Source organism: Gossypium hirsutum, chromosome D05 (assembly GCF_007990345.1).
Source record: "Gossypium hirsutum isolate 1008001.06 chromosome D05, Gossypium_hirsutum_v2.1, whole genome shotgun sequence".
Lineage (NCBI taxonomy): Eukaryota > Viridiplantae > Streptophyta > Magnoliopsida > Malvales > Malvaceae > Gossypium > Gossypium hirsutum.
In genome coordinates this window covers 8,380,390-8,404,387 of record NC_053441.1, presented here as the reverse complement: position 1 = coordinate 8,404,387, position 23,998 = coordinate 8,380,390, and the positions used below count along the sequence as shown (strand labels likewise).

Below are 23,998 nucleotides of genomic sequence, written 5' to 3'. Positions count from 1 at the left end.
GCAACACAAAGGAAAGGAAAGCAAACTTTTCCAACAATGGTGGGGATGCTTTTCCATATTTACCAAAGCTATTTGCTGTTGTACTTGCAATCCCCCGCACCTGTACTTATCTAACACAAAGTATGCTACAGTGAGACATTAAAATTTGGGGCCGGTTGGGTGGGACCAATCATCCTCAAAATATCTTTTCCAACTCTACATCCCATGTTAAACCATTTTTTTCATCAAAAGATCTCCAGTAACAATACATGTCCCACCTTTTAAGCAAAGACCTCACTCTTACAGAAAAAGGACATAAAGGCTAAACAACAAAGATGAGGTGTGCAGCACTGTCTGTAGTTCAAGCAAAATCACATGAAGCAGAACCAAACTGGGGTGACATCAAACTCAAAAACCAGCCTCGTGTCACCGGGCCCCACATTCCCAAAGGCAATTCTCCACTCCAATCCCGAGCTCTCTCCACCACTCCTACCCGAGGAATTGTTTGTCTCTTGAAATATAGCGATCAAATTTATATAACCTTAAAAAAGAAAAAGACTTTCCTGTTCCTAAGGAATCAGATTTTAAAATAGAAAGTATATGAAACAAAAAATGCATCTCACAAAATCACTAAACAAGGTTCAACCGGCCTTAATGCCTCCACGGATAGGAATCCAACTACCATTTCCTTGATGTATATCCAACACAGTATACATTTTCCGTTCATAAAAGAAAGTTAGAATCTATTCAGTCTAAAAGTGTATCAAATTAGTGTATTTGAATCATCATCACTGTTAATTGTCGCATTTCTGCTGCAAATGGCTTAAGGTGGTGGCTGCATCTGAAAATTGATTTCAGCGGTGTTGGTGGCAGTTGCAGTTGACGACGTAAAGCATAGATTTTGGGTCATTTGATTGATAGGTTTCGCTGCAGCAGGAGTGGTAGCCAAGTAGGAGAATCCTGATGATGCTGCAGTAGAGAACAGTGGTGTTGCTGTTGCCCTGACTTGACTACGCATTTGACATGTCCAATTAGGGGGACCTTGCGGAGGACCGATATCAACTCTTCTCACCATTGCCCTTTCCTGCAATTTGGGTTACTATACATAAGATCAACCTGAAATTTGTTGAAGATGAAGTAAAAAGGTAAGACTGAACTAGAAATTTTTTTAAATCAACAACACACCACGTCCATTAAATACAGATTAAGTAGGTAGCCATTGTTTTGATTCTATTTAGTGTCAGGATCACATCTTGTTTACCAAAAACATATGGATCATATAAAGCATAAAGTCCCTAAAACTACTTACACACACAATTAACATTCCAATCTATGATTAAAGCCTTTAAACTTACACATACAATTAACACCCTGGTTTGCAGCATAGCAATAAGTTCACTACAGCAACAAATTTAGGCAGGATGTATTAAACTGAACTAACAACATATGGTAAGTTTAGTAAGTAATACTAAATGATTGGGATGTGGTTATTCGGTGATTTTCTATGCAAAGGTCCAACTGATGAAAGGACTGAACAAGGTTTAAAGATCCAGAAGCAGTGCAATGAGGTTTTAGGATATACACTATTCCACAAAATTCGCTGATCTGATGTCCCCGCTAACCCTTTGTAAGCTGGACCTACTGTTGCTGCAGCAGGGTTCTCTGCCTGCAAAAGTAAATCATGGAGACCAATCATGATTTTGACCGTCATTCAACACATGCCGTGTATGTTGGTTGAAGCTAGCTAGAACCATTCATCCTAAAGCTCACACTAGACATCAGAATTTACTAGTAGGTTGAACAACTATCCTCTGAATGTGCTAAAAGTAATACAAGTAAATTAGATTCGTTCAATTAAGAAGTTACCCTTAAACTCTTGCCGCCATTTATGTCAAAAGTGCCAGAATGGAAATGAGGATGCTCCTCATTTTCAACCGAACCGTTGCCAACGGGTGGAGATCTCCCCAAGTTCAGATCAAGGTTGTGAGTATTGCCTACGTGAAAACAGCATATAAACACAAATTAAATAACCTTGATTTGAGGGGAAATTAGTTATAAAGAGCATTGTAGTCACAGAATAAGAAGCAACAAGTAACAAATTATACCTTCATTACTGGTATCCAAGATTATATCCCCTTCATATGAACTCAGCTCGAAGTTGGTGACTGCTTCCCTTCCGTTACATTTGATAGCCGCCTTATCATAAGCCCTGGTTTTCAGAAAAATCAAAAGGTAGACGTGTTGGATGGAACCCTATTGAGGTTGAGAATTGAGGGTAATAAATGCAGTATCAGGAAGATTGTAATTCATGATCATTAGGACCTTGCAGCTTCTACTTCACTGTCGAATAGCCCGAGATAAATATACCTGCAAGCAAGCACCGTAACCCCCAAGATGAAACACCATCCCCAATTATTTTTCCTCTTTTTTTTCTTTTTAGGCATCTTAGAATTGTTTTCCCATTCAAAGACAAATCCGAAAAACAATCCCACTGAGAACTAAATTTTTGAAGAAAAATCAGTTCCCAAGGCGACACTCAAAACGTTCCACATGTTTTACTCCTAAACCATAGTTTGTTTGATACAAAAATGAAATTTCCATAAACAAGTGTCCTCACTTTTTGCCTAGGAATTGCCCCATCCGTGCTTCCCACCGGCCACATTTGTGCAGTGTGACACCTCGGTATTTAGAGCTTCCCCTCGAAAAACCAGTACTCTGCCGCCGAAGTATGTGCACAAATTCTTCCTTAGTGAGGTTCTTCATCTGTCCAAAAATAACAAATTCCAACCTGTTCAAGCAATTTAACTTTTACAGTTCAAACAATTTAACTTATACGTTTCATCAAATTCCAACCTGTTTCATATCGTCCTCATAATCACTGAGGCTGAAATTAATATCAGCATCAACCCCTCGAAATTTAATAGCCGCTCGATCATAGGCTCTGAAACAAACAAGCCCAGATTTTAGAAGGAAGAAAAACTAAAGTTCATAATCTAATTTAAAAAATTACTTTCCAGTGATTTACCTAGCTGCAGAATGAGCTGTGTCAAATCCACCTAGAAAAATTAAAATCCAACCGAAAAGTTCGATAAAAACATTCCGAGATTAAAAACAAAAAAATTAATTCCCAAAACAATATAGTTATCAACTAACAATCAAACAAAATTAACTAATTATATCCATACCCAAATATACTTGCTTTCCACAGTCCCTGAAAAAAAAGTAGAAAAAAAAATTCTGAGCAAAGATTTCAAAACAAAATTCAATTTAAATTCAACTACTGAACCGACCAAGTCAAAATTCAGTTACACATAGTAGCCAATCAGAAAATCCTCTTCAAATTGGATGAATTAAAAAGTGAAAAATTACCAAATATGAGATTCCCATCTTCCAGTTCTTCTATAGAAAGTCACTCCTCGGTACTGCGAGCTTCGAGAGCGAGGTCCTCTACGGCTTTTCTTCACCGTCGTCTGTGACGGTTGCTGTTGTTGCATCACCCGTGGGTCAGCAACTTCTTTTCTCTCGAACGAAAGATCGATCCATTTGTTGTAGTTACTACTTCCCGAGCTCTGCCCTTCGGGGCTTCGGAAATCCTCTCCTACTCGCTTCACCGGAAACAGTTCCTTAGTAACCACCACCGGTGCATCGTCGTTTCCGTACTCGGTTTCTCCACTCCCGACTTTCAGTATGTCGAAACTTAGAGTGAACGCGTCTCCGTTGGCGCGTGTGGAGCACGACTCATCATCATCGTTTACGATTGAGGAATTCGAGGTTTCGGATTCGTCCATTTGGTTTCCACAATATTCATTGAGCTTATTAGTAACCAGAGTCGCACAGGCAGCGTCTTGAGTCGACTCAGTCGACGCGACATTGAGATTAAGATCTAGCATTTCGTGTTAACTTCCTCGTCGAATTAAGCTTTGACTCGGAAATCCTTTTTTTTTAATAAAATAAAAATAAAAAATCCTTTTAACTTCAGAGCTTCAAAAACAAATAATCAGTCAGGAGTCGGGGCTTTATTTTCCCCACTGAAAATAATCAAATCCTACAGGAGAAACCGATCCGAACACAAAAAAACCCTGGACTCGCAGCTTCAGAAAAAGAAAGTTTAAAGTATGAAAAATAAGAAAACAAACACTTGGGTTCCCTTGGGCTAGACGGAGGATGATGAGAAGAAGAAAGGACAGACGGCGTGGTATGGAAGCAAAGGAATTTTAAAATGAGGCGCGCATTATTCAATTACTAGGCGATCATCTTATAACAGAAGGAGATGACCGTCGACAAACTGATTCCGCGACAAAGAAGAGACAGAGAGAGCGAGTAGGCGATGGGATGTATGAAAGAGCATTACAGAATAGAGACTCCATTTTTAAGAAGGTGCAGCGTAATATATAAACATTTTCTCACTCTTTTGGACACCGGATTCTGCGGTTACCGGTTTCTCTGATATTGTTAGAATTTCAACATCTATATTATATGAATACTAAAAATTAGATCTCCAATTCAGAGTTAATTCAATTTAAAATATATATACATATTATTTTTTATAAAATTGTTAGAGGACAGCAATGTCAATACAGGTATTTATAGATTACACTCTTTTATTTTTCTTTAAATTAAATAAGTAAAAAAAAAGAGAGCTTAAAATAAATTACTGGTTAAATTAGAAATCTTAAGATTGTTTTACGTGCGGTTCGTTTCACAATGTTTAGGTTATGTTACATAAACTAGTAAATATTATATTTGGAATCTCACCATTTTCTCCTTAAAGTTTGATGAAAACAACCAGATTTATTTATTCAGTTTTTATATTCAATAAATTTAATTAAAAATAGTAATATCAATATAATTTCATTATTATATTATAAAATAACTTTTTGTCATAATCAACTATCCCTCACTCACTGATAGTAATAACTAATCTCAAATTCATTACTATAAAGCATAATTATATTGATTTAGTAATAACAAAAATATAATAATAAATTTAAAACTTGTCGATGTAAACCAAAATAACTATAGACTCGCATCCTACATATTGTTTTCATAAAGTTGTAAGTTTATTTTTAAATAACTATTGTTGATGGAAATTATATTTTTTTCGTTTATTTTATAATATTTGCAAGCCAATACATGTTAACAATTTATATTTTAATATTAATTTTGAGAGAAATTCTTTTTCTTCATTTTTTTAGTTTTTATATTTTGGTCAGTTAGAATTTTCTAAACAATGATAACCAATTAAATTTATGAAAAAATAATTTAATAAAATTATGTCAGGGTTAACTCATAACTAAATTAAATATTTAATGTTAATTAAAATCAAATATTTTTATGAAAGAAACCAAAATATATTATTTTTATAGCACTTTAAAGTGAAATTTTTTGTTTATTATTTTGTAAATTAAATAGAAAGTACATAGATAAGGGTATATTGTATTTTTTTCTGATAAAAGTTTGTATCTATCATAATTTGTACAAAATAACTTTTTGTATATGGACTACAAATGGATGCAACCTTCTACAAAACATTGATCTTACAGTTGTAGGAAAATATAAATAATTGACTATTTTTCCAATTATTTCCTCTACGTTATTTAAAATAAAACCAAAAAGAATCAGCAACCCAGTTTTTTTTTTTTTTTTTGAAAGGGAAATTTTCAGCCTCTCTCAATCTACTAATTTATAATAATAGTAAATGGTGCATACAAATTTATCGATTTTAATTCCAATTAATCCCATATTCCCACAAAAATTGATATGAACCTTCACTGGTTCTGACTGTACCGAATATTACCCTTTCCTCTTCCTGTTCCACGTGTTAACTCTTTAATGAGGATGCATTCAAGTAGTCGTAACCCTATTTGAGCCCCTCTACTTTCCATTAATCAGTTGCCACGTCTCCAAACTTACTACTGAGCCGTCAATTTTCTGTAGTATCGGAACCACAGGATTATGCCTCTGTATACCAATCAAATCGTACTGTCTCTGTGACCCAACAACCTTGTCGCTTCATCTAACGGTCAGGTTTTGCTCTGACTCATATTGGGTCAGTTAATCCTACGTTCATGGATCATCCCTCCCATTTGTATTCATTTAAACGTACTCTATTTGTTCTCCGTTTAATTTTTTTCTAATATATAAAAAATAAAAAAATCCTAAAAATTTGATGTGAAAGAGTGGACAGCAAGGGTACACGTCGACGGCTGCCGGTAGCTGACCAGCTGTAAATCACTCCCTGCCCTTACTGCCCCCACTCCAACAATCGAGCTATTGTTGGAGTTCTTCATTTTCTGTTTCGTTCTTATACGCTCGTTGAAATTTCCAATTTCCGTTTGTACCCCTTGCCGTCCTTCCAACAGCACAAAAAACACGTGGTTAAGTCTTTTTACTTTTTTTTCCCCTTTTCTAGTTTCTCTTATTGGGTTGATAGTTACGCTTCAACTCATGATTTTCATGAGAAATGGATGTGTACATTATTACCCTCGCCTTTTAATGAATTAAATTATTTTATTTTTGTATCATAAATGTCCTTAATATTAAAGAGAAATAAAGTATAGTTCCTCTTTTATGTTGGATTTTATAAATTTTATGACAAAACACAAGTAAACGAATCTTATAGATTAGGGACAGGTTCCTTAAAAGAAATATAAATAGTAAGAAAGTTTAGATAAATTATAGTTGAAATTCTTGACCATGGGAATCACTTTTTTGAGCAATTGTACGTAAATCTAGGAAGTTGGAAATTTGGTTCTTCCTATCATACGAGACATCACATATTTGAAATATCTACAACTACAACGTTTGCTCTCTTTTCTTTCATACCTACATTGTTATCACATATATCTTCCTACCCAATTATAATTTTAACATCATTGTATCAGTTTAACCTGTTTTACACCTATCTAAAATTTTAATTCAATCAAGTAGGTTTCTTTTTATCTAAAATTCTTGAGCCATTAATTTTTATGTTTTAATCAGATTATTTTGTATTTTTATGATGAAATGATGAATATGCCTTGCGGTTTTACCAAGTAATTTAAAAATCAAAATGTTTTATTCACGTGATATTTGTTTCATCTTGGAATCCAGTGCGGTGCATAAAATCATGATTCGTGTGGTTTGAGTTTTTGTCATAATCAATTCATGAATTATATAATGTTTTTAGTTTTTTATTATAACAATATCGTATTTTATAGATTTTTAATCATTCAATTTTAGATCTGGATGTGCGTTTCATTCAATTCACCTTTCAACCCTATTTTTTTAGCACAACCCTATCATTAGTATTTACATCTAACCGGAGACTTTATTAGAAAAGCTCTTCCGTCCGTCCAAAATAATTTATATTAAAATTTACTGATTAATATTTTACATCATTTTTATTTTTACTAATTAATATTTTAACAATTTAATTATTAAATTTGTTAATATAGTTACACGTGATATTCATGTAAAATTTTAACCATCTATATGTATTTTTATTGAACAATTGGATTTTTTTTCATAAAATAAATCTCACAGTAATTTTATGTTGTTGACATAGCGTCCTAAGCCGAAGGGAGGATTTTGGGGTTCATCAACGTGTGCAATGCATTTGGACATAGCACAATATATATGTTATTGAAAAAAATAAATAGTGTTAGGTAATTAAAGATCTTAATTGCAGTCAATTTGGAAGAAAATATAGCATCTAAACCGACATTTGTGTTCATGTGAAATTATTTTATTTTAAGAAAAAGGATGAATGGAGTAACATAACACTTTACTACATTATTTAAAATATATATATATTTGTTAATCACAAATATTTTCATTAATTTTACTGTTTGAATATAATTTTATTTAGACAAAAATGGATTCCATTTTGGTCGAAATGTTTGAGGTTATTGCTGGTAATATTACTACAAAACTTTAAAAAGAACAAATAATAATAATTTTGTTAAACTATGCTTCGACATGCATATGTAAGTAGAAAATGGGTTTGTTGAAATAATTTGATTAAAGAGCAAACGTAAATGATTGAGAATGTTTGCGGCATCGTTAACATCATCAACATCTTTCACGCCCATGAGTGAGGCTAACGCAACTCCTTCAACTAAAGTCAATGTATGCAGCAGCATAATGACTCTTTTTTTTTTTTTTTTTTTTACATTATTGTTTTATGTAAAAAAATCATTTAAATTTTTTTAATTTTTGTACTTAACATTTTTTAACTTAACATTATTTAATTTATTTTAACATTTATTTAATTTTTATTTTCTAAAATAAAAAAAAAAACTATACATTTTTTAACTTTATTGATGAGGAATGATTATATGAAATTGTGACCAGATTTTTCCTCTTAATTTTAACATTTTTAGTTGGATTTGATTTTTTGGAGAAAAAATAGAATGGCGTAGAATCGTAGTTTCATACAATCCCTTATCCTTTATTGATATGGTACACATGTGGATGCAATTCACACGTTAGCATTTAATTAGTTTTTTACACTTTTTAAATATTTTTTGAATTTTTAAAAATTAATTGAATGTGACAATCCATGTGTATGTTACATCAATAAAATTAAAAAATATTTACTTTTTGTATCCGTTTTAAAAGTGATTTGATAAAAATTATAAATTTAAAAGTAAAAAAAATATATTAATTAAATAACCAAATGGCTCCACACCTTACTTTATTTCATCTTCATTAATCTCTTGGGTTGAAACTCCTAAAAATCCATAATTGACGTTTGAAACTATGGATTAGGTGTAGACAATCATGGTGGTTTATTATTGTCACTATATTATAAAATATTTAAGAGTTTAAAGCAAAATTTTATGTGAATATTATATTTTAGATAAGAAATGTATTAAAATAATTGTTTTCAAAAGAGGTTAGTTTTAGGTATATTCTGTTCACTACCAAATAATATATACGTTGCCGTGCCACAGGCTTAAAACTAGTTAACAATTAAGTTTAGTCAATAATTAACTTTTTTTAAGATAAAAGAATTATTAAAAATTGATTTCATATTCCAAGAATCGAATGACATATCTTTTGGGGTTGATAGGCGAAAATCATGATAAATTGTCGTCATTTCCCTCAAAGAACCACATGCTTAAATTGTGTTTTCCAAATTCCATCATCTACCTTCAAAACAAGGTTTAATTTATGATTTACCTCTTAAACTATATTATATTTTTACTTTGGTATTTAATTTTTCTTTTACCAATTTGGTACTTAAAATATTATTTTCTTTTATTTTTGCTCCATTTTATAATGAACGTTAAAATATAGTTAGACAACTTTGGCCAATAAAAAAATATCATATGACATGTTTTGACCAATGAATAAATGCTACGTGGTAATTAGATTTATTTAAATTAAAAATATTAAATTTAAATTAAAAATTAAAAATATAATACTAAATATTTAAATATTAAAAAAATATTTTTTGACTTTCACTGCTGATCGATATTGACTGGCCACGTGACACTATTAGAACACCTTTTTTTATTATTATATATTATATTCATTAAAATGTAAAGAATCATATATAATATATATATAAATTAAAAACATTCTTTTATAAAATTTAAAAAGAAAAAATAACATATGAAATTTGAAAAATGTTTTAAAAATTCAAAAAAAAGTATTTAAAAATCAAGTAATCGCAAAAAATTAAATTAAATTTAAATGCTTTTTAGAATTTTATCTATTATAATTTTTAAAAAGTATATTTTAAAACCATTTTTAAATTTATTTTACAATTTTTGTACTAATATTATTAATTTCAAATATTGTAAATTTTATTTTCATATTTTTTTAATTTATATTTTTTTTTCTAGAATATATATTTTGAATTTTTAATATTTATTTCTATTTTTTTATATTTTTACATGGAGATGCTACGTAAAGCTCTGTGATTGGTTATAATAAAAATTTTTAAGTTCGACAACAAATGGACTAATAAATAAAACTGAAGCATATTTTAGGTATCAATTTGAGTGTACTTTTAAATACTAAATTGGGACAAAAAACATTTAAATATCAAAATCTGAAAACAAATATATTCTAAGGGCTAAATCGTGAATTAAGCCTAAATAACAAAATATACTATATATACAATAGATTTAGTATATTAAGAACAATCATAAATGAACTAATATAATAATTTTGAAGATAAAATCAATATATACTATAGATTATATATTTTTTTCTACTTTTTGCGTCAGTCATGTATATAAATATAAATTATTAAAAATTACATTATAACGAATTGATGATTTGGTTACTTTACTTATTATGTACATGTTCGGGTTTGAATTTTATTATAAACATTTTTTAATTAATTTATTATATAGGAAAACAAAAATATCTCTATAAAAATATAGTTTAATTTGTAGTTGTGAGGATATTTTGATACTTTCATAATCAAATTGGTGTTTTATTGACCTGTGACACTAATTCAATAAAATATTTAATATACGTACAGAGATTTTGTAACAACCTAATTTTCAGTAGTGTCAGAACAGTGATTTGAGATCACTAAATTCGATGAAAAAGTTAGAAAATTTTATTAATTAATAATTATAAGTTAAGCGTGATTTTAGAAATATTTTGAATTAGTGAATTTTGTGATTTAAAAGAAATTATTAGGTAAATTGGGTCGAAAACGAAGTATCGAGACCTCGATATTATAAACTGAGCCGTAAATATTTATAAAAATATTTACAGAGTGTCATTAAGGTGGTAGTAATGTTTCGTTAAGAAATTTTAACGTTTCGATGGTTAATTGATTAAAAAGGATTAAATTGAAATAGAGATAAAAGTTTAATTAAAGATTAAAGAAAAGTTAAAAGGACCAAAAAGACAATTATGCCTTTTTCTAAAATTGAGGCGACATAACAAAAGAAATATCTAAGATATTTTTTAATTTAAAATATATATTATATATTATGTTATTTAATTAATAAGTATGTTGTTATATTATATTATTATAATATTTTATATATATAAAGTAAATGAAATAAAAGAATAGAAAAGAAGAAAAGAAACAGAATTGAAAAACGAAACAGAGAAGGAGAAAGGAGAAAGAACAGAAAAAAAAAGAGAGGAGAATTTGGAGTTTCAAAGTTCAAAGTTAATTTAGTAAGTCAATTTAATCCCTTTTCTTGTAATTTTTGAGTTTTTGGAGTTTTAGAACAAAATATTTCATGGTTTATGTTGAAATTTTTAAAGATAGTTGATTTTTAGACATGAGTTGTGTTGAATTAATTGACGAATTGGGGGTTAAATTGATTGAATTTCAAGTTAGAAGTTAGTAAAGGGTTGATTTGTAAAATAAATTATAGGTTTTGAATTAATAGGGACTAAATTGAGAATAAAAAGTAGTCTCGAATCATGGACTAGATTGAATGGTGTTGTATTGATGATTTTTAATTGTTTTAATTCCGTAACAATCGTCGTACCGAAATTCTCGACTAAAAAGGGGAAAAATATAGTCGACGAGGAATAGCTCGAAATTCCTGGTTTGTATTTCTATAATCCGAATCTAATTATTAATTGTTGTATTTTTAATTAAATGTTATGGTAAGTGACTGAGGTGAGAATTATTGTTTTTTTTATTTTTTGCAATTGAAATGGATTGTCTTGATATGTGATGAAATTATATTGGTTGAATTAAAGTGGAATATATATTATGAATATATGTGTGTAAATGTGAAATTGTGCAAATATGATAATTGAATTATTTTTTATATGTATAAACTTAGCCTTAATGCCCAAGTAGATGGAATTTAGAACTACTGGGATATTAGTGGCATGCCATTAAGGAACTTTAGCGCGCTCTCTGATTATTAGCACGTTGGTGCTCTCTGATTAGCACATCAGTGCTCTCTGTATAGCACTTCAGTGCTCTCTGTTCATTAGTGCATAATAATGCACCTCTATATTTGTTCCGTATATCCAGTATGTTCTATAAAATCTACTTTGGGCTAAGAATAAGAATATGAGATAGTAAACTGAAAATAAAATGTGATATATGTTGTAAATACATGGAATACACGAGTTATATGCTCATAAATTTATTGTGGAATGGATAGTGTTATTGTTTAAATGATACGTGAATAAATTATGGAAAGGTATTATATATAGCAAGTGATGAAAATCGAGTATTGTGTGATTTTAAATGTTCAATTGTGCTTAACATTTTATTATACATATTTTATTTTTATTTTTTTAAATATTTAGATTATAGAAATACCACTGAGGTTTTACTCAGCGTACGGTTTTATTTTCCGTGCGCAGGTTAAGTACTTAAGTTTGATCGCTGATTCAGCATCCAACAACGATCCCAAACTCAAATATGGTGATGTTTATTTTTTTGTGTCGGCATGTACTTAGAGTGTCTAAATATTAGTTATTTTGTGGTTTGATTGTAAATGAAGTGATAAGATATATTTTTGAGAGTTTATAATTTGGATTAAAACGATGCTCGATAACTTGTTTTGATGATATAAAATGTTTGAGATTTCTGTCTGTTTGATCTGTAATCTCTGGTAATGCTCCGTAACCCGGTTCCGACGAGGGATACGGGTTGGGGGTGTTACAGACTTAGAGGTATTAGATTATGACTTATATGATGTGAGTGAAAAAATTATGTAAAATAAAATTATTAAAAATTAACATTAAAACGAAATATGATTTTGATTGAAATGATTGAGTTGAGGAATAAATTTTATAAAGTATTAAGTTCAAATCTCATTATGTATATTTTTTATTTTTCTAAAATTTATATGAAAAAGAAACATACCTCTAAAATAATATTTATTTAACAGTTGAGTTGAAACAAATATACAGTCCATTCGAAGTAAATATATCAAATATTAAATGGAGGGGTGAGCAAAACTCGATTCGTTTTGAAAAATAATTTGAGTTTCAAGTTCAAATCGAGTCGAATTTTACAATTTGAATAATTTGAATAACAGATTGGTGTAAATACCCTTTTGATCCCTATCAAGTTTGAAAATGAGCAAATTGATTTCTCTCAGCAAAAATTACAAAATAATTTTTAAAATTAAAAATATGTATAAAATTCCAAATTTATATTTTTTTAAAAATTCTAAAAAATATATAAAGAAAGTTAAAAATTTAAAATTTCTCTAGAATAATAATTTGGGACCTAAATAAGTTAATTAATTATTCAGGTTTTTTATACTAAAGCTTCTTTTTTTTGTTACTTTGCTTTGAAAAAGTTTTCAAATATATACGCTTAAACATAGAATTAGTTATATTGTAATAAGATTTTAATTTGACATGCTTAATTTTTTAATTTCACTCGATTCGACTGAACTCGAATTAGCTCGAAAAAGAATGAAATTGAGTGAAGAAGATAAAATAAGATTCACTAATTTGATTAAGTTAAAATTTATTTTGGACTCTAATTAAAAGGAAGGAAGATGGAGAAAATTTACTTACACGTGGCAGTAAGATAAACAAATAAAGCTTTTGTTAGTCACAGTGTTAGTGCGTTGACAGCCTTCCCATTAAGGTAATCGGCTTACCTTAAAATCTATTGTAAAATTTTGATTTTCCAATTTTAGAAATTTAAAGATTTTAATCAATCATTTTCCTTGGCCCAACCCACCACCGTGATTGCGACTGCTCCACCGGCTATACCCCATTGCCCGTCCCCAAAGGCTATCCTCCTTATCCACTCTCCAACCAATTCTCACTTGCCACGTGTTCTTTTATCCTCCCCGAACTTTCCCATAGATTGTAGGTGATGATGTGTTGGATGATTAATTTGATCAACGGTTCTGGTTAGTTTGTAGTAAAATTAAGTGTAGAAATGATTGAAATATTGAATTGAAATAAACAAATAAGGCGTCTTGCTTAAAAATTTTCAAAGTTGTAAGAGTTTGATAACTGGTGAGACTATTTCCACTAAATAAAACTAGTTTTATTTTATATAATATATACTCAAAATCATTAAATCAGTTAGGTGTAGTATTTATGATTGATTAAAGAACGAATACCTTGGAGCGTTGACATTTAATAAACAAAACTTGTGCTCCATACTTATTAAACCAATGTTTACATGAGTAATGTTTTGATTATAAATGAATAAGGAGTAATAAATCTTACTTAAATAACTCTCACCTATTCTATTTGGGTTTACTTTTAAAATGAAAAATGTATTTTACATGTGAAGTCAAAGCATGGTTTCCCAAAACTATTGGGAAAATAATTTAATGCTATTCTTGCAAGGAAAGAATCAAAGAGCAAAACCTTGGAAATATAAAGTCGCTGATGGTGAGGAAGCCCAGCCTCTGGAACCACGCGTCTATCAAACGCACCCCATCCTCCGGGGACCGACTCACTTAAAACTTCTTCCCTTTAAGGAAACCTCGTCTTTTGCTCCTTTGTTCCGTGATTCCAGGTTTTTAACACGCGCCTACCACTTCTAAATACGTTCTTCAAACTTTTTTACTTTTCCCTTTTTAAAACTTGGTCCACTTATATTTTTTTCTACTTATTTTTATGAGCAAGTATTCAAATTAGAGTGGTTTTAATATAAATTTAGGTTTGGGTTAAGTTTTAAAAAATAGGTTTAAGATTCTGCTTAAGTTCGATCTTGTTAAATATGTTGAAATTTGAGCTCGATTTGATCCATTCGTATTATTTTTTTATATAAAAGAATTAAAAATACAATACATCAAATACACTAAAATATTAAAATAAATGTCCCTAACAAATTGAAAATAATTAAAAATTGTACTCAATATTTATGTTTAGATAACATTAAGATAGGTGCAACTTAACAAACAAATGCCTCTAAAATGGTAGTAAAATTAACAATTAAATAAGAGTTATACAATAACCAAACAATAACAACAAAATAGTAGCAATATAATAGCGAAATGACAGCAAAACAATAACAAAACAACATCAAAGCAGTGGAAACAACAAGAAGTTTTTTTTTTTGCAAATTCGGGTTGGGCCTGAGTAAAAAAAGCTTACTTGACACTCGGCTTATCTAGAAAACGAATCTCTTTTTTTGTCCAAACACATTTTTTAGACCTATATTTTTACCTAAACCCTCTTAATTTTCAGGTGGACCTTCGGGTTGAGTCGGATGATTCGATCCATGATCAGATCTAATTCAAACTCGAAGTCTACTAATCTTTAATGCTTTTATTAATATTGAATTTTTAAATTATGAAAAATACATTCATTATCTTAGACATATTTATTAAATAAATAAAAATATTTCTTCAACGATTGAATTTTAAATACAATTACAACTGCACTACTTAATAATTATTATATCAATTCAATTAGTTTTTTTTCTACTGCAACAACTAGAAACTGTATAAAAGTTATTATATCTGTTTTTGTTAAATGTGATCTTTATACTTAATAATTTTCAAGTACAAATTATAAATTATATTAGTTATATTAAGTTGAAACATAATGCATTTTTTTAATTAATATATGTAATTTTATTATTAGTACTTTTTAAAGTTATGATTGCAATGATGATAAATACATTCAAATTACTGCAATTATAATGTTTTAAATTAATATTCTTGTTAAACCTACATTTCACACAAGTACAAACTTTTTGTTATTTAAACAGACTCTTTATACATTAGTGTTAATTCATAACAATACTTTTTGGATAATTTCACTTATATTTGTATAAAATTAAAGTATATAATGAAGATTATCATCATCTTATAATAAAATCTCTAAAGAAGATAAAAGTTGTATATTTTAATTTGAGTTACTATAAGTCTTTGGTTAGCAGAAAGTAAAAATTCCATAAGTGGAGTTGAGCTTAGATAAAATATATATATATATTTATGGGTTATTATGGTTGGAACTTGAAATGCAAATAAAATATTTTTATTTAAATTTAATTAAAAAAAATATATTTTTATTTTATTATTTTTTAAATTGGTAATATGAGTTTTTGGATCCATGGACATCTCAAATTAAAAAAATATATTTTTAAAATTTTAAAACACAATTTAAGAGACACTTGTTATGATTCCAACACACGTTGCACTTGCAATATATCGAATAACAGTGCTTTAAAATTTGTGGGAAGTATTTTTTCTCAATCTAATATGTTATTATAATGTACTTAAAAGATTAGGATATTCCACTAATTATGGATGATGTGGTAGGCGGTTTATGGATTTGGTGACTTGTTCCTAAATATAGTTTTTCTGTAATTTCTAATTTATTAAATTAATTAAAATTTCAAAACAAGAATACGAAAAATATATTTTTTATTAATTATATTTAAATCCGATTCAATCATATTTGTTTATCCATACAAAACGGGTGCCTCCAACAACGTGACAATATTTTATTATAAAAATAAAATTTTAAAGTAATAATGCAAAAATAATTGAGGATATAATATATATATATATTTACAAAGTACCAAGTCACGTAAATCACGCCAAACATGTAACATCAATATAAAACAGGATTAAAAATGTCAAAATTTTATATAGAAAAACAATCAAACACAACAAGAAAAATGTTAACATCAAAACAATACTTAAAAAGCACACGTTTGAGGAAGCAAAAGGATAGCACCCAAAAATAAAATAAGTAGAATGAAATGAAAAATAATTCTTACAAGGACCCACTGTTGAATGGGTTTTTTTTTTTTTAATTTGAATAAAATTCCATTTTTAGGCTTTGAAATGAATACTTTATTTATTCATACTCTCAAATAAGGATTTTTTTTTGGTTTTATTATTAGACATTTAACATTAATAAATATATATGTTTGAATACTGTAATTTGAGATAGTGAGCATAATTTGCAAAATTGTAAAATATTAGCCCGAGATACGATGTGAGTAGTTAATGATATGGTTTGAATATTAAAGTAAATAAATAAAAGGAATAAAATTTCGAGGAGATTAAGATGCTGAAACCAAGGTTAAAGAAATAGAGAAAAAGATGGAAGTGAATTGAATTAGTTTAGTAACTGAATCCAGACATAATCTTCATTAAGGTTTGATTTGTATCTACTATTTTAAAACATTAAAACCCAATTTGGCTTTGAAAATAGAGACAAATCCGACAAGGTTTGAATCATCACCCCTTTTTACTATTTGTTTAGGTTTTAGTCAGGTTGCTGACTTGGTGCTTACTGGATTATTCACCATTCAAACCAACTATACGTATAGCACAAATTTCTTTCTTTTTTTTTTTTGAGGAATAAATAAGAGAGGGAGAGAGAGAGAGTGGATCATATTGTATAAATAAATAGACCATACCTTAAAAAGGGGTTTTGTAGACTACTTTCTTTACATATATATGTATATTTAGCTGATGAGAATAATCAAACCATGGTAGAAAGTTGTAAAGTATTTTATTGATATGGGTTGATTAAAAAATTAAAAGCTCCTAGCACAAGGGTAGATGCTTGAATCTTGATGTGGAGTAGAATGTAAGCAATATATACTTGGTACACATTTCACTCAACCTCAAATAACATACATATCATCGTATTTATATTTTTGGTTTGAATTTAATTTACTCCTCATGAAATTTGATTCTGGATTTGATTATTTTATCTATTACATCCTTTTATTACAATTTCTTTATAAAAAAATATTATTGTCTTTTTTGTTTATCGAACTTACGTTGTTTGATAAATCACTCTAAAATGAATGGAAATATTTGTTAATTTTGTTAATGTGATATACGCAATCCATGTGCATATGTTAGGCTAACAATTATTTTTTAAAAAATATTTTTATACATTTTCAATAAATTTTAATTTTGTCATTTTTTGAATTTTTAAATTTTAAAAAATTAATTAATTAATTATGGATGTGGCGTCCACGTTACAATCCATATGTATACCGCATCAATAAAGTTAACAAACGTTAAAATTTTTATCTATTTTGAGATATTTTAATAAATAATCTATAAGTTGAAACATATTTTTAAATGAAAAACTAAAATGATTATTTTTATAAAGTTGGAGGATGAAAATACTTGTATGGTCCCTTGTTATTTATTGTAGTTAAGAAAAGGAAGCACAAATTTTTGGTGTAGAAAACAAAAAACACGAGGCTTAAAAAGTGTCCAATCCAAATGAAGAGAATGTCAGTGTAGGGTTGAAATTTCTGAACGGAATAAATGGAAAGCCGCAGTGACAGGTGGCAGATGCAAAATCATGTCATAAAATGAGTCTGATGATAGTTTAGTTACATAAACAAACTTACCAAACGTTTTACAATGTCATTGTCTTTGAACATCATTAATTATTCCGAAGCATCCCCCATGATCCACTTTTTGTTTATTTTACTTAAAATTTAGTTTTCTCCACATTCATGTATCCTGGTTTATGAATCATAATGAAGAGGCTTCGATGCACCAACCTCTGTTCCCTTTTTCTACTTTGGGGTATAATCTCATCTTCCAACGCAGAATAAAAATCTAAAGATCTGATGCACAAGTACATGTTTCCTTTGAAGTTAACATATCATTTTGTTTATTTAAATAAAACCCTAAACCCAAGGGGTAGGTTCAGCTGATGATGGGCAGTGGCACTCACCTCCCTAATATCTTCTGATACCAAAACAGCTAAGCTGCTGCTTTTTAACTAAAACATATGACAGATTTATTTATATGTACGTACCATGTCAGGATATTATAAATATGTTCATTTATAGCAAATATATGGAAGTTATGTCTATTTGCCATCATTTCTCACTTAATATTTTCTTCTCATGTCTTTATTATCCCCGTAATTTACTTGTGGACAAAGGTAACACAGAGAACCACATCGTATCCTCTGCATTTTTAGATTCATGTCATCATGCATTATAATAGCATTAACTATTAACTATTAAATTTAATATTAAAATATTACTATAACCAATATGTTAATTGTTCTTAATGACACATATTAAGAAAATTCACTATTTTTAACCCAAAAAAAATCAAGAATAAGTGAACTGCATCCGTAAGATTCAATTTTACTATAATTTGTTAATTTGAAATGAAAGCAACAAGTCCTTTATTAATGTGCCTTTTCATTGACCCAACCTTTAATGGAGAAGTGGGTGAAAAGTCAGGCCTTAGAAGAAAGAGACCCAAAGTAAAAATGGGCCTTAAGAATTAATCATCTCTGCACACAAGAGAGCTGAGAATTGAGATGTACATAGAACAGTTTAGAAAGTCTATAAACTACAAAGACCCTGCTCTTCAACATCTGCAAATATTCAAGCAAAAATCGAAGCTGAAAGGAGCTTACAAAGAAACATTGAATAACGACTTATATATGCTCATCAAATTTTCTTTTAATTTAAAGGTTATTAAGCTTTCCACTTAAAAAACTGATTATTTCAGTGTGTAGTGCAATTTTATCATTTAAAACCAATGACCACATTAATGTGTTTAATTGAATCATGTATTTATAATGTCAAAAGGTATATTTTAAATGATAAAATTCTATAAAGGCGAGGACAAACCAATCATTTTATGCTATACTTAATTTTCAAACTATAAAAAAATCCGTTTTTAGGTTGGGTAGTCAAAATATTGATTTTTTTTATGAAAAAAGCTCTTAAAAAAAAACATAATATGCCAACAAGTGGACAATTATGGTAGACGAAACAAGGTCTCACTGCAGTTGCTTTTAGCAGTAGGTTGATATGCATCTAAAAAGAAGTTTGATAGCATGTGTGTGCAGCTCAGTCTTTAGGCTTTCAAGGGAATGGGTCATTATTAATTAAGCGACCTTTTTTGTACTGTGAGCACCTTTGTTTGCCAATCAAATTCCTTGTGTAAATTATCCCCTTTTTAATTTTTTACAGTGAAGATAACGCGGTCTCAGTTCACTTTTCATTCAATCTTGCTATGATTTACCCATTCAGTGTTAGCATTAATACTACTAGTTGATTTGACTTTGAATTTGCTTCAACCTTCAACACAAAACTCCCTCTTCAATCTACACTTGCCATTGCCTTTCCACCCTTTTCAGTCTCATTATATTGTAACTTCAAGCATAAAACTTATCCAAGGGAGGAAGAGAGGCATTAATTACATTATTATATGTCTTACCAAAATGTCATTCGCAATTCCTTATATTTAATGTTTGGTTTAATTCGAGCAGTACCATAATATTTTAATCCTCCAGCACTTTTTCTCCCATGATGTCCAGACAAAGAGGTCAGTTTGGAAAAATAAATACTAATAAAAAGGTTCTTTTCTGCCACATAATATTTGTTGTTTTCCTCCAATTCCCAGAGGCATATTTTGTTTTATTGCTTTTGTACTTTTATCATTACACATCAACTACTGGGGTCTGATGCGGCAGTGATGGCGGCTCAGACCAATCTCTCGGGGAAACCACAGGGGAAACCAGAAACAATTGCTTTTGTGAATGACGTAGGAACTAGGAAGGGGTAAATGGCAAACATCCCAAGCTTTGCTGTTTATTTATTTTCGTCCCTAATTATATAAGTAAATTAAACCGTTTCTTTTGTATTACATCCCTTCAATGATCCAAACATTGGTGTGAAAGGTACATACTTGACTCTCCAAGTACATAACCAGGAAAAACGAAGGAAAAAGGAGCATTTTACTGGAATATTTATAGATTCCATTTAGATCAATCAAGTGTCACTCTTCTTATTTATCAGTTCTGACCATAAGAACTTGCCAAGAAGCTACATTTCTCATCCATTTTGACAAATCCTTTAAACGCCCATCCTTTTACTTTTTCTTCTATGCACGTGTATATATAATAGGGCAAGGAAACATCAATGTAATTACCCGCAACTTGATCTCAATTTCTGGTCTATAAAATAAACAGACGACCACCCTCTCATATCTTATTCTTACTCTCAACATTTCACCGTCTCCATTCCCCTCCCTCTCTCTTTTACTCCCGCTTCATCTCCCCTTTTCTTAACCTTCATATGTAAAACTATTGTTTTTTTCCCTTGTTGTTGTAAGCTGTTACGTGCAAACGCTGCTCGATCCCTGTTTAATTGAAGTTCAATTTTGTATCTCGATTCCCAAGTATAAATGTTTATCTCAATCTGTTTTTCTTACATGAATCCTATGTTTTCCTTCCCTTCTTTTCATTTCATTGAATTTTGATTGCATTTTTTGTTGTTTCGATTTATTTATCATTTATATTTCTGCGATTCATGTTTGTGTTCCATCCTCTTACTCTGTTTCTTCTCTGTTTCGGTTGCAGAATCGTCCGTTTCGACATCAATGGCGACTTGTCCCGAGAAAACGAAGAAGAAGAAAACCCAATTCCCGCCGAGGAGAGGGCGAGTGAAGGCTCAGATTTTTGAGAGCATAGCGAAGACCGTTGTTTCTGCAGCGTCCAAGACTAAAGAAGAAATGGGGAAGAACAAAAGTGAAGGATATGATGGAAAGAGTTGTTCGTCTTCGTCTACAACCTCGACTCCACCACAAAGTGGCTATACCTCTGAAGGAAATGGCCACATATCTTAGAAAACAACCATCTCAGTCAAGGGTAACCCCCCCCCCCCGAAAAGGCAGTATCCAGAAAACCCCATGAATAATAAAACAAGGTTTCTTCTGAAATCCTTGTAGCTAGGCTTTTCAAAACCTGACATTTTAGATTCAGGCTACAGCTTTCTGTCTGGTTTCTCAACAAGGGTAACCCTACATTAACTCGTGTTTTTTGTCAGTTAAGGTAGGGGATATATATATAAACCCATGTTCGTTTGTTTGTTTTTGTATTTTGTGGTTTAAGCCCTCTTCCATAGTTGTTTCCGACTAGTTTTTGAGAGGAGATGATGTTCATGGTGAGGCTGGTTTGTTTCGGGGTTTATTTGTCATTCTGTTCCTACTGCCCATCTGTTGTTTGTGTAATTGATGCACTATGAATCTATGATTCAGTAGTCTGAAGATTTTCATGTTTGCATAAACTTTTGGATTTTCTGCAAATTTTGAGTTCTGGATATGGATTGTGTTTTTCTTTGGGAGATGGAGCCATGATTGTTTGAAAAGTTATCGGTTGGCAGCTGTTTGTTTTCTTCTGCTTAAAATACATTCTAGGCGGTAAATAAAATAATAAAAATTAGTATCTCTATGACTCTATCATACGTTTTTTATTTAGTGGGATTTGAGTCAAACAAAAGAAAAAGTGAAATTCCGTGCTTTTATTGGAAACTGAAACTCAAGAACCTTGCATGGGAAAGACCCCAAGTTCCAATAATCTGTTCCGTTTTTATAATTAAAAAAATCCATTTCGTGTATTTATTAGACTGGGAAAAGAGAAAGAAGCGGACAAAGACCAACGGCGACCGCCTAAATCCGGTTGATTTAACTTTGTGTGTTATAAAACCACAAGGAAGTATCAAAATTTACGTAGACGCCAAGGCAAATCCTGTGGGTCAACTCAACTCAATCTCTTATTTCATTATTTCTTCATAATCACATGGTGTTTGGGAAGCGACATAAGAGTGAAGCTAGTTATCATAAACTTCATCATTTTTCTTGTGTTTAAAAAAGAGAGAGAGAGCGAAAACCAATGAAAAGCGTGGTAATTAGTAAACACATGAGTAGGTGGAATTCTACTGATTATAACCAATCTAATCATATATTAAGAAAACAAACACCAAGCCCTCACTGACAAAAGTCGTTCAAGTGTAGACCTAAGGTGAAAATTCTCCGATGGCTGAGGAATAAAGGGCCTTTTCACCACAACCAATACTAGGACTCGGTCGGTTTTGATAATGCTTTTTATAATATATGGTTGTCAGATCGTATATTTTAAAAAATAGGTGAAGTTGCACTTTTTCTTCATTTGTTGGTGGAAAAGCACAGCAAAAGTAATGTTAAAATAAAGAGCACTTTCGATGCTGTTATCTGCATTATTTAATGGGTCAACAGGAATATAGTAATTTATCTTTGCATCATTGATTGGTCCAATTTCACAGTTGAAATTAAACTTCATGTAATAAATATAAACATTTAAAGTCGTATATAGATATAATGATATTTCCCCCTTTTAATCCCATTTCGAAGTTCCGTAGCAAACAAATTCAAATTTCAATTTTTAATATTCTTAAAAAGGATCTAGTTTTAATATAATATTTGCAACTTTTTTGGTTAATTTAGATTCCTGTTGCATGCATATATAAACTTTGTATGAATCATACACAAAAAGTCAGAATTCAATATAGGGCGTACAAAGTTACACTTTTTTTTTATACTATTGGATCCAACCTTCTTGGTATCTCAATTAAAAAAATGAGGATAATAATATTATTACAACTTACCGTGATTTATATATTTTTATCAAATATACTAATGTGAAAATTTTATAATTAAAATAATAAAATACGTTTTAAATATTGTATTTTTTTATATATTTAGAATTTTATTTTTGATTTCAAGAATTTAGTTTATTTATTTTTTAATTTTAAAATTCATATCCAACCTATTAAATTATCTAGAGAAACATTTCGAAATAATAAAAAAAAATAACTTAATAGCCATGTTATAAAAAAAAATTTATGCTGTAATAAATCAAAATTTAACAGAAGAATTTAAGGAGGTTAATAATTAAATTTAAATTTTTATATCCAAATAATAGAAAATCTAATTTTTTAAATTAAAAGAGAGAGTAAATTTTAAATATAGAAAGATTATAAAAGCTTGCATCATATTTGAACTTTTAAAAATATTACAAATATTTTTTTGTTAAAATATATATCCATTATATTAATTTCAAATATGAGTTGGTAAAAGATGAAATGACAGTGGTCTGAAGGCCATGGGTTTTTGTAAAGATTAAATTAGGTTATTAATTGAAATGAGTATAATAGATTTTTTAATTTTGAAATTTTGGCCTTCAGATTCATTAATTGTAATATTTAAAATTAATTAATTAATATAATTTATTTAACAGCTATTTTTGGTCAAAAATAAATTTTAAAAGCAAAATAAAAACAAATGCAATGCATAGAGACTAATATAGCAGAATGTAAGCTTTTGTA

At 29.6% G+C, this 23,998-nt stretch overlaps 1 protein-coding gene and 1 long non-coding RNA gene across 5 annotated transcripts; one reads left to right on the top strand and one right to left on the bottom strand.

Annotated features, from left to right (window-relative positions):
• Positions 1 to 610: 610 nt before the first annotated feature.
• Positions 611 to 4,352, bottom strand: LOC107906188 (ethylene-responsive transcription factor RAP2-7). 4 transcript variants are annotated; one of them, XM_016833105.2, is made up of 10 exons: positions 3,349 to 4,350; positions 3,165 to 3,190; positions 3,005 to 3,035; positions 2,833 to 2,920; positions 2,597 to 2,742; positions 2,302 to 2,346; positions 2,085 to 2,188; positions 1,846 to 1,973; positions 1,562 to 1,645; positions 611 to 1,063 (listed from the first exon to the last, which is right to left on the bottom strand). In XM_016833105.2, the coding sequence occupies exons 1-10, from the start codon at positions 3,867 to 3,869 to the stop codon at positions 803 to 805; spliced, it is 1,434 nt and encodes a 477-aa protein (XP_016688594.2). In that variant the 5' UTR covers positions 3,870 to 4,350; the 3' UTR covers positions 611 to 802. The 4 variants fall into 4 exon arrangements, with proteins under 4 accessions (XP_016688594.2, XP_016688596.2, XP_016688595.2 ...); XM_016833107.2 differs by lacking the exon at positions 1,562 to 1,645 and having other exon boundaries at positions 3,349 to 4,352; XM_016833106.2 differs by lacking the exon at positions 2,302 to 2,346.
• Positions 4,353 to 20,584: 16,232 nt separating this feature from the next.
• On the top strand, positions 20,585 to 21,918 carry LOC121217672 (uncharacterized). Its single transcript, XR_005913833.1, has 2 exons — positions 20,585 to 21,035; positions 21,217 to 21,918. It is a non-coding gene; the product is annotated as an uncharacterized lncRNA (long non-coding RNA).
• The last annotated feature ends 2,080 nt before the right edge of the window (positions 21,919 to 23,998 follow it).

What these genes read in the sequence shown, in the direction of transcription:
- LOC107906188 (XM_016833105.2), bottom strand. Translation starts at nt 3,869, where the DNA reads ATGCTAGATCTTAATCTCAATGTCGCGTCGACTGAGTCGACTCAAGAC. An exon ending in ATGAGGACGATATGAAACAG is followed by an intron (nt 2,743 to 2,832) that starts GTTGGAATTTGA and finishes ATTTTTGGACAG; the next exon opens with ATGAAGAACCTCACTAAGGA. An exon ending in AGTGAAGTAGAAGCTGCAAG is followed by an intron (nt 2,189 to 2,301) that starts GTCCTAATGATC and finishes TCTGAAAACCAG; the next exon opens with GGCTTATGATAAGGCGGCTA.